This window comes from Sprattus sprattus, assembly GCF_963457725.1.
Source record: "Sprattus sprattus genome assembly, chromosome: 1".
In the NCBI taxonomy this organism is placed as follows: Eukaryota; Metazoa; Chordata; class Actinopteri; order Clupeiformes; family Clupeidae; genus Sprattus; species Sprattus sprattus.
The window spans coordinates 23,410,057-23,420,056 of record NC_137920.1 but is presented as its reverse complement, the minus strand read 5'-3'; the positions used below and the strand labels follow the sequence as shown (position 1 = coordinate 23,420,056).

General features: G+C 45.2%; 2 protein-coding genes across 2 annotated transcripts in view; one reads left to right on the top strand and one right to left on the bottom strand.

Annotated features, from left to right (window-relative positions):
* The window catches only part of LOC308366940 (ADP-ribosylation factor-binding protein GGA2-like), a gene marked incomplete at its 5' end in the record, with an annotated part of 13,692 nt that extends 11,207 nt beyond the window's left edge, over window positions 1-2,485 (top strand). The window contains 2 exons of the mRNA XM_080840741.1: window positions 1,547-1,657; window positions 2,159-2,485. Of these exons, the coding sequence (XP_080696867.1) occupies window positions 1,547-1,657; window positions 2,159-2,269 (222 nt within the window). The 3' untranslated portion in view covers window positions 2,270-2,485. The remainder of the gene's footprint in view (window positions 1-1,546; window positions 1,658-2,158) is intronic.
* Window positions 2,486-4,903: 2,418 nt separating this feature from the next.
* LOC308368663 (3',5'-cyclic-AMP phosphodiesterase 4C-like) overlaps window positions 4,904-10,000 on the bottom strand; it is a gene marked incomplete at both ends in the record, with an annotated part of 22,641 nt that continues 17,544 nt past the window's right edge. The window contains 4 exons of the mRNA XM_080842888.1: window positions 4,904-4,959; window positions 7,804-8,302; window positions 8,856-9,038; window positions 9,356-9,478. Of these exons, the coding sequence (XP_080699014.1) occupies window positions 4,904-4,959; window positions 7,804-8,302; window positions 8,856-9,038; window positions 9,356-9,478 (861 nt within the window). The remainder of the gene's footprint in view (window positions 4,960-7,803; window positions 8,303-8,855; window positions 9,039-9,355; window positions 9,479-10,000) is intronic.

Below are 10,000 nucleotides of genomic sequence, written 5' to 3'. Positions count from 1 at the left end.
TGTGTCTGACCTTAAATAACACAGCGATGACTCAGTATTTCCCATGGCCTATCTGTCTTGTGTACATTTCGGTCTCGTCCTCACTCGGCTTGTCGTTTGTGAGTCAGCCTTGTCTCATTCTGATGACCTTTTTCTGCCTCACTACGAGAGTGGCAGTGGCTGAGAGCTACGTCTTCACACGCCTTGTCTACCTGTGACCTACGTCCCCCTCGTGCACTTTATATTCATCCTTTATTGTACCATATTACACACGTATACATCTTTACGTATGTTGTATTTAATAACGATGATGACTCACGTCAGCCTCACTACGAGAGTGACAGTGGCTGAGAGCTACGTCTTCACACGCCTTGTCTACCTGTGACCTACGTCCCCCTCGTGCACTTTATATTCATCCTTTATTGTACCATATATTACACACGTATACATCTTTACGTATGTTATATTTAATTACGACGATGACTCACATCAGCCTCACCATGAGAGTGGCAGCGGCTGTCATACCTTCCCATTCCAGCCCTTGGTCTGTCTCAGTGCAATGCTTTCCTCAACAACAAAAACCTTCAGTGTGAACAGTGTTCTACTTAAACTCTTGCATTAAACATTCATAATATTAGGAGAGGTTAAAGGATCATACTAACAAAGTGCCTTGGTTTTGCATGGCAGTCGGTTAGTGAAGAGAGTTGGTGATTCTGGCAAATTTTGGCATAATTTTTGTCAAGTCAAGTCGTCATAGTTCCATGTCACCATAGTGTAACCCGCATTTTACAGCAGACCCTTATCATGCTACACAAGCATGGCATCTGATGTGAAATGCGGGTGACTTTTGCCGCATTCTTGGGTGAATCTTTTAAGCACTGTTCATCTTGTGTCAGCGATTAATAGCCTGTTTATTGTCATGTATTAATAATAATTTCAACAAAAATCATCTTGCTTTTGAAGTGTTTCCTTTGGCATGTGATAATTCTTTGAGTTGTCCTCGGAGCTCAGCTTCCTAATTCTTTATGCGGCTGGGCCTTGTGCCACCAGCTCATCACTGCAATGACACAGTGTCTTTGGTTGACTGCTGCACAACTTCCTCGTTTCACTAATTCATTCCTGTCATTTTGGTTTGAATCAATTCACTTCCTGGGCAGACTTACAGCCACAACCGAGTAAAGACTCTCTGCATGTTTTTGTGTTAAATTGTTTAAACTCGTGCACCATACTATTTATATTCTTTGTGTGAAAACCCAGGCTGTGTCACTGAACTTACAACAAATCCCAAACTGTTTGGATGAATGAATGAATGATTGATTTATTGATTGATTGATTGATTGAGAGAGTGAATGGATGGATGGAAAAATGAATGGATGGATGGATGAATGAATGAATGGATGGATTTGTGGATGAATGAATGAATGAATGGATGAATGCATGAATGAATGCATGAATGCATGCATGCATGCATGAATGAATGAATGGATCATTATTGCGTCTCAAACTATAACGTCTTATTGTGTGTGATATATGTTCACTGTTCTGTCTGGTCTCTCCTGCACGGCAGACTATGAAGGTGAAGTTACAGACGTCCACAGGAAAGGATCTCCCCCCATATAACCCTCTCCAGCCTCCAGCCTCCATCTCACAGATCCTCCTGCTGTCCAACCCTCAGATGGTGAGACTGTTACACAAACACCTAGAGTAACCACACACAGACCCTCAGAGGGTGTGACAGTTACACAAACACCCAGAGTAACCACACACACACCCTCAGAGAGTGAGACACAAACACCCACAGATAGCCATATACAGTCCCTCAGAAAGGCTTCAAGCTAGTCTTCCTAAGCCTGCCGTATATAACCACATGCATACCACACACAACATAATCATACGCATTTGTATGCATCTCTCTGAAGACTCAGACAATTAATTAATTAGACATGATTAAGTATACAGTATGTGTTATATGTGTTTAATGTGCTATATGTGTTATACGTGTATATGTGATATGGCTCCAAGCTGGGCTCAGTGAGCCAAACATTACATCACGTAGAATGTATTATGTAAATATATAATGTTTATCTATTATTTATAATTACAATAAACTGTTCTGCTAGGGTTGGTATTTATTTATTTATGTTTGTTTGTTTATTTGTTTTAATGCATCTCTCTGTAGACTCCGGTGCGCCTTAGGTACAAACTGATCCTCAAGCATGGCGACGAGAAGATCAACGAGCTGGGAGAGATAGACCACTTCCCGGAGTGGCACTCCTGGAACAGGTGCTGAGCCTGCCTCACTGTGGCCTGCGCTCGGGGGAAGGACTGCAGGGGACGCCCGGAGTGTGTGTGTGTGTGTTTGTATCTGTGTGTGTGAGTGTGTGTCTGGTGTCTGTGTGTGTGTGTGTTTGTTTGTTTGTGGTGACCAAGTGAGACTACAGGGGATGTCTGTAAGAACAGACGTGGTGTGACTCCGAATGAACAGAATGAACACTGCAGGCAGATTCTGTGTGTGTGTGTGTGTGTGTGTGTGTGTGTGTGTGTGTGTGTGTGTGTGTGTGTGTGTGTAGGGGTTTTAATTTATATTATTTGAAAATGATATTGTCCTAAGCCATTGAGATTCATACCAAACATGTGTTTGTGTGTCTGAGTGTAATGAGGGCAATTTGTTTCGCTGTTTGCTGCCAGCTGGTTGTTATCTTAAGCCAGAGTGATCGAATGCCAAAGAACATGTGTTAGATTATTCCTCAGGCGTCTTGCTGTGCATTATTGACAACCTTACTGTGCCAAGCTATTTTTTTTACATAGTAGCTGCCTTTTCCCCGAGAGCAACAGAGGTACTTGGCATTCACTTTGGAAGCCGATGCTTTTATCCAAGTGTGTTTATGTTTAGTTTTTTTTCTGTGCACTTTTTACACATTTCTGCACTCTATTTATTTGGCCGAGATTTTATTTTGATGTGTAACTGCTGTCACTGAAGTTGTCGCTGTTGCTTATCTTGTTTGGATACAGACGGGGGGGTTATTTTTGTTAATATCTCGGCAGTATGATAGCAGGCTCATAGTCTTATACACTGGTATCCAGAGAAATAGAGAAGAGCGCTCTATGGCAAGCCCTGTTATACTTGTGTGCAGCAGTATGGACAAACCTTCAGACATCCAACAACACGGAGGTTTCAGGCTTCCCTGTTTGAGTAAAGGCTTCCCTCCCAGTAAGCAAAGGTCCTTAAAGGGGCAGTACGTCTTTTTGTGACAATGTAATGAGTTACATTGTACTCTGAAGGTGTGATACAGTATTACTGCACACTTCACACACAACGGATTCTGACAATGCAGGGCTGCACAATTGGCAAACAAATGCATTTACAAAACACCTCCAACACAGAGTCAATATCCACAGAAGACACTGAAACAATTCGCCCTTCAGAAGTAAATCGTGATTGTAGGTCTGAATGCGTTGCCATATTTCACTCAGCATCAAAACACACACTGCCTGCACCTTTAATGGATACATGTGTATAATGTACTTATACACAGATTCCATTCCTAGTTGATTGACTTCCATTGAGAATGCCTGCCCAGTTGTGCGATATCACTGTGAAATTCGTCAGTTTCCGTGAAATTGCACGCCCCCTTCTGGTCATCTGACGGAGGTGTCACAGCCAACATGCTGTCAGATCGCTACAAATCTGTTGGTTGGGGTGTGGTTTTATCCATCCATTGTTACAGTAATTGACTTACTGTAAAGAGGAGATGCCTAATGATGCAAAACTAGTGCCTGCTGTGTTCAATCATGATCAGTACCATTTTTTATTCGTCAGGTTTGTGAAACGAGCTATTAATAAGACTTTTTTGTATGTTTGTGGTAAATAAATGTGTTTCTTCTGAAAAAATCTCCTTTTTATTTGAAAACGTAAGCACCACTGGTATATCGCACATTCTTCTGAATATGCTGCACATAACAGGTAGATATTCTCATAATTAACTTTTTTTTTCAATATTATATTTTATATTTATATTTAATATTTATATTAGATTTAGATTCTGTCAAAAGGTTGCAAATATTTGAGCATATTTGAACAGCCAATCACATCACACCCCTGCCATCCATGCCCCCAAAGCAACGTGTTGATTGGCTGGAATAGTGTATGGTTCGGTCCGTACCAATTTGCATTCTTTCCTATTCAGAACCTTTCTGAGCGCACACACACACACACACAGACACACACAGACACGGAGCCTACAGCTAGGGGACTTTAAGGAGCACTTTCTTCAATTTGACATAAAGTGGATGAGAATCTTGGACTTTACCCTTAATAGCTGTAAGGCTCTCTTGTAAGCAGAGCATAGATGGTGATAGGGCCTGACTTCTGCTCAGTCTGATTGCTGTATGATGCCAACGATTAATTAAACAACCCACTTTACATCAAGTCTCATTAGAACCTGTGAGAAGCAAATGAATGAAGAATTACAATGTAGTTCTTGTATAAGTACACATTCTAATGCACTTGTCGAGGTTTAAGGGTAGGAACATGCACTATTACTACCTGTTATGAATAACTATCAAAACTGTAGTTCTAAAAGTAGTTCAAAAAGTAGTTCTGATCACATTGCCTAGCTCTTTGCTCTTTTTCCTACAACAGACCTGCAGATCAATGTTGATCAGTGCAGACCTGGTTGAACATTACAAAAAAAGATCCTTTAAATAGTAAATGTTGTACGGGGGGGGGGGGGGGGGGGGGGGGGGACTTCTTGCAAATCGGTTGTTGTTGTTGTGGAAATCACAGTCATGTGTCATTACAATCTTCTCATTTCTCTGTCATCCTTCAACATTCACAGAGCACAAAGCTGAGGGCTGCCTGTTGCGATTTACTGTTTATTTCTTGAGGTCTTGAGGTGACAGAACAATACTGAGGACATCTTTGTCAGTGTGTTGGGTAGGCAGCGAAGGGGGGTCCATAGCTCATACTGGAGGTAACCACTGAACAATTTAAAATGATCAGATTTACAGTGAGAGGTTAATGCAAAACAAACCGTTTCAATCACTAATGTTACGAGTACCCAGTTCAAAGGTGTGTGTGTGCATACACTTGTGCATGTGAGTGTGTGTGTGTGTGTGTGTGTGTGTGTGTGTGTGCATACACTCGTGCATGTGAGTGTGTGTTTGTGTGTGTGTGTGCGTGTGTGCATACACATGTACATGTGAGTGTGTGTATGTGCGTGTGTCTGACGGGTCCTTTGCCGTAAATTCACATGTCTGTCCGCATTTGAAAGGGATTGATTTCACACCAGTTTAAATACATGAAGCAAGACAAACAAGCATGGTATGTGACACAACAAGGACTACAGCAGTTGCCATAATCCTTGTTCTGGGGGTCCCACATCACTGCAGGTTTCAGGTCTCTCCCTGATCCAGCACACCTGTCTGTACTCATCAGATCACCTGAACCAGGTGAGTCCAGACTAGGAGGATCGACTTGAGTCATGTAGTAAAAACCCCCTAAGAATACCTGATGAACACAAGGCCTGTAAGTTCAACAAAATGATCTGACATTGAGACACTGATTTGTTATCTTTTTTAGCCAGGTGGACCAAAGCTGATAACAGAAAAACAAAACCACTGCAACCGTGAAACAATTTATAGCACGGGACCTTATCCCTTCTCAGACTTAAAAAAAAAGAGTCAATTTGAAGAAGGGGGAAACACCGCCCCCTACTGCCACAGTGTTGTCTGAACAGAAGCTTTGGATCATGTCATTTTATTAGCATAATATCGCCTTTGTTTGGCGAGTAAAATACATGGACGTTATACACAAGGAACAAACACAGGGCGCCTAAAGTGCCAACCAATCAAAACACAGGGCGCTCAAAGTGCCAACCAATCAAAACTCAGACTGGGGAAACAAGACAGGGATCAGGAGGGGGGGGGGGTTGGGGGGGAGGGTGAGAAGAACCCTCCAGTCCCACAATGCATTGCTTCAGAACGGCCAGTGAGGCCAGGTGGGAGCGTCCTTTCCTCCTCGTGTTTGTAGGAGGTTCGCTGTGTGTTTTTTTTTTTTCCTTTCCGACAAAAATGGAAGAAATCAAAAGTGTGTGTGTGTCCCATTGCAGGGAGTTAAGTACCGTATCAGTCTTCAGTCCTGTAGTCTGAATAAACACACTATAAACACACACTTACTTACTCACTCACCCTCTCTCTCACACACACACACACACACACACACACACATACACACACACATACATACATATGTATTATACAGTATATAGACACCTACACATACATACACTCAAAGTCATACATACATAAATGCACTCACACACAAACATACACTCACACACACACACACACACACATACACGCACACACACACACACACACATAAACAAACACACACAACTGTGTGTGTGACAGCGGTTCAAGTGCAGGGATTGTTAGTTTGATACAGTTTTTTGCATGCGTGATTGGGCGCGTCATCATTACATGTCCCCAGTGCTACAAAAGCCATGGTACAGGTCGGGTTCCTCTGCGGTGTCGTACAGACCTCGGGCAGTGGCGGGTGTACAGATGCGCAGTGAAGACTCTTTCCTACTGCCGTCCAAAACCTCTTTACTGTTTTCCAAAATGTTGCCGCCTTGAAGCCCCCCAAAAACACCTCCCGCTCTGTCTCTCGTCCTGTTTCATCCTTTGTTCCTTTCTCTTTCTTTCTATGCATCCTTTTGTTGTTGTTCTCTCTCTCACTGTCTGTCTGTCTGTCTGTCTTTTTTTTTAAACTATCCCTCTTCTCCCTTCCTCTGTCTTCATCCCTCTCTCTTATTCTTACAAATGCCTCCTCACCAAAGCCTCTACACAAGAGATAGAGAGAGCGAGCGAGCGAGAGAGAGAGAGAGAGAGAGAGAGAGAGAGGGAGAGAGAGAGAGAGTGCGTGAAGACCCTGTCTACCAGTAGGCTGTGTGGGTTGGATTTTGGTCAGTCCTATGTGAGAAATAACTCCAGGAGTGGAGGGGGGGCAAGATTCAGAATGTCTTTTTTGATCTTTGTAAGTCTCTTATAACAGACCAGAGGGACGTGTCATATACAGTCATCCTGTGTCTCCTTTTACACATTTATTTTTCTTCTCCTTTTTTCTGTGAAAAATCAGTCTTCTTCTCCTCCTTATTATTCTCTCCATCATACAAACGTACAGACATACACACTCTCATCTCCTCTATTCTTTCTCATCTTACTCCTCCTCCTCCTTCTACTCGTCCCCAGCCTCCTCCTCCTCCTCCTCTCCTTCCTTCTCTTCATTTTCCTCTCCTCCGTCCTCTTGGTTCTCTTCCTCCTCTCCCCCATGCTGTTCTTCTTCTGCCTCCCCTTCTTCTTCCTCCTTCTCCTCCGTCTCTCCCTCGTTCTCTGCCTCCTCTTCCTCCTTCTCGTCCTGCGTCTCCACTTCCACTTCCTCCTCCTCTTCCTGTGTTTCCTCTTCCTCCTCCTCTTCCTTCGTCTCCTCTTCCTCCTTCTCGTCCTGCGTCTCCTTTTCCTCCTCCTCATCCTCTTTTTCTTCCTGCGTCTCCTCTTCCTCCTTCTCGTTCTGCGTCTCCGTTTCCTCCTCCTCTTCCTCTTTTTCTTCCTGGGTCTCCTCATCCTCCTTCTCGTCCTGCGTCTCCTCCTCCGCCTCCTCTTCCTGTGTCTCCACTTCCTCTTTTTCTTCCGGCGTTTCCGCCTCTTTTCCCTCTTTCTCCTCCCCCCCCTCTTCCTGCTCTTCTTTTTCTTCCTCCTCCTCCTCTCCTTCTTTCTCTCTCTCCTCCTCCTCCTCCTCTCCCTCCCCTCCCTCTGTCTCACAGTGGTTCTCCTCCGGTTCTCCCTCCCCATCCAACTCCTCCATTTGGTTCTGATCCTGTTCTGTGTTTTCCAGTTCTCCGTCCGTCGCGTCCTCCTCCTCCACCTCCTCCTCCTCTGCCTCCGCATGGTTCTCGTCCATGTGGTTGTGATCCACGTGGTTACTGACCTCCGGGTCTCCGTAGCAACCATTGTTGCAGTTTGGATCCTGCCGGTTCCCGTTGCCATTCTGCTCCTCCTCCGGGCTGTGGTTGTGGTTCCGGTACGAGCTAGAGTTCTGGTTCTGCTGGGCGTCCTCCTCCAGCGAGAGCTCGAACTGGAAGCGGTCGGCGGGCGGCCCCACCTGGTTCCGGTCGAGCGGCGGCGACGGGCTCTGGGGCATGGTGCTCTGGTACCAGTCCCGGTTCTCCTCCAGCGTGTCCAGGATGTCCTGGGCGGCAGGGTGCACCAGGTCCCCCCACGTCTCCCACAGAGGGTGCACTATGTAGTCGATGAAGCCCACCTGAAAGGGAGGGAGGGTGAAGAGAGAGAAAGAAATAAAGAAAAAGCTTATCTCTATTGAAGCAGTGGATTTGTGTATGATTTTGTGTGTTTGTCATGTGCATATGTCTATGTGTGTGTGTCTCTGGTCATACTCAATTGACTCTTCTCTATTGAGGCGCTGTATTTGTGTAAGAGCATGTGTGTGTGTGTCTGTGTGTGTGTCTGTGTGTGTGTGTGTGTGTGCATGTGTGTGTGTGTACCCATGTATGTGTGTGTGTGTGTGTGTATGTGTGTTTATCTGGTCACACTCACCTGACTCTTCTCTATTGAGGCGGTGTGTTGGTGTAAGAGCATGTGTGTGTGTTTGTGTGCCCATGTATGTGTGTGTGTGTGAGTGTGTACCCATGTATGTGTGTGTGTATGTGTGTGTGTACCCATGTCTGTGTGTGTGTGTGTGTGTGTGTACCCATGTATTTGTGTGTGTGTGTGTGTGTGTGTACCCATGTGTGTGTGTGTGTGTGTGTACCCATGTATTTGTGTGTGTGTGTGTGTGTGTATCTGGTCCCCCTCACCTGACTCTTCTCTATGGAGGCGGTGTGTTTGTCACACATGGCGCTGATCTCCATGCCCTTCTCGCGCTCCTTGTCGCCCTGCCTGAAGAACTCCTGCATGATGCGCTCCGTCCACTGCCGGTACAGGGACAGGTGCTTGGTGGGGTTGCTCAGGTCCGCGCAGTGCACCATGTTCCTCAACACCTTCACACAGTATGGAGGGTTACAGCTCATCAACTGTACACACACACACACACACACACACACACACACACACACACACACACACACACACACACACACACACACACACGCACACACACACACACGCAAACACACACATACACACACGCACACACACACACACACACACAACAAACACACTCACAAACACACGCACACACACAGACAACACACACATATTTACACACACACACACACACACACACACACACACACACACACACACACACACACACACACACACACACACACACACACACACACGCACACACACACACCTGTAGGCGATCAGTGTAGTGGTCTAGGAGCAGAACCCCTGAACTTGTGACCTTCTTGGTTTCCACCATCGTCTTCAGGTCGGCCAACAGAGTCATGTGCTTAGACATGTCAGTGGCCAGCACCTACACAGGGCCGAGGACAGAGAACCAGACAGAGGACGAAGGAGACGGAGAGAGAAGGAGACGGAGATAGACAGACAAAGTGAGAAGGACAGAAAGAGAAAGGGACAAAGACAAGGAGAGAAAAGAGAGAGGGATAAAGAAAAGGAGAGAAAAGAGAGAGGGACAAAGACAAGGAGAGAAAAGAGAGAGGGACAAAGACAAGTAGAGAAAAGAGAGAGGGACAAAGACAAGGGGAGAAAAGAGAGAGGGACAAAGACAAGTAGAGAAAAGAGAGAGGGACAAAGACAAGGAGAGAAAAGAGAGAGTGGACCGTATCAATGTCAGTGAAGGAACAGAAATCTGCCCCAAATAGCACAAGCTTGTAAATCATTTACTCAATTCCTTCTGAGCTCTAAGGCAAGTCTGGGCAGAAGTGTTTTTTTGTTTTTCACTGGTTTGCACATCGAACTTGGATGGACACACAGTCATCTTCTGAACCCCATTTTTCTTATGGCTGGTGAGAACCTACGTGTGTGTGTGTGT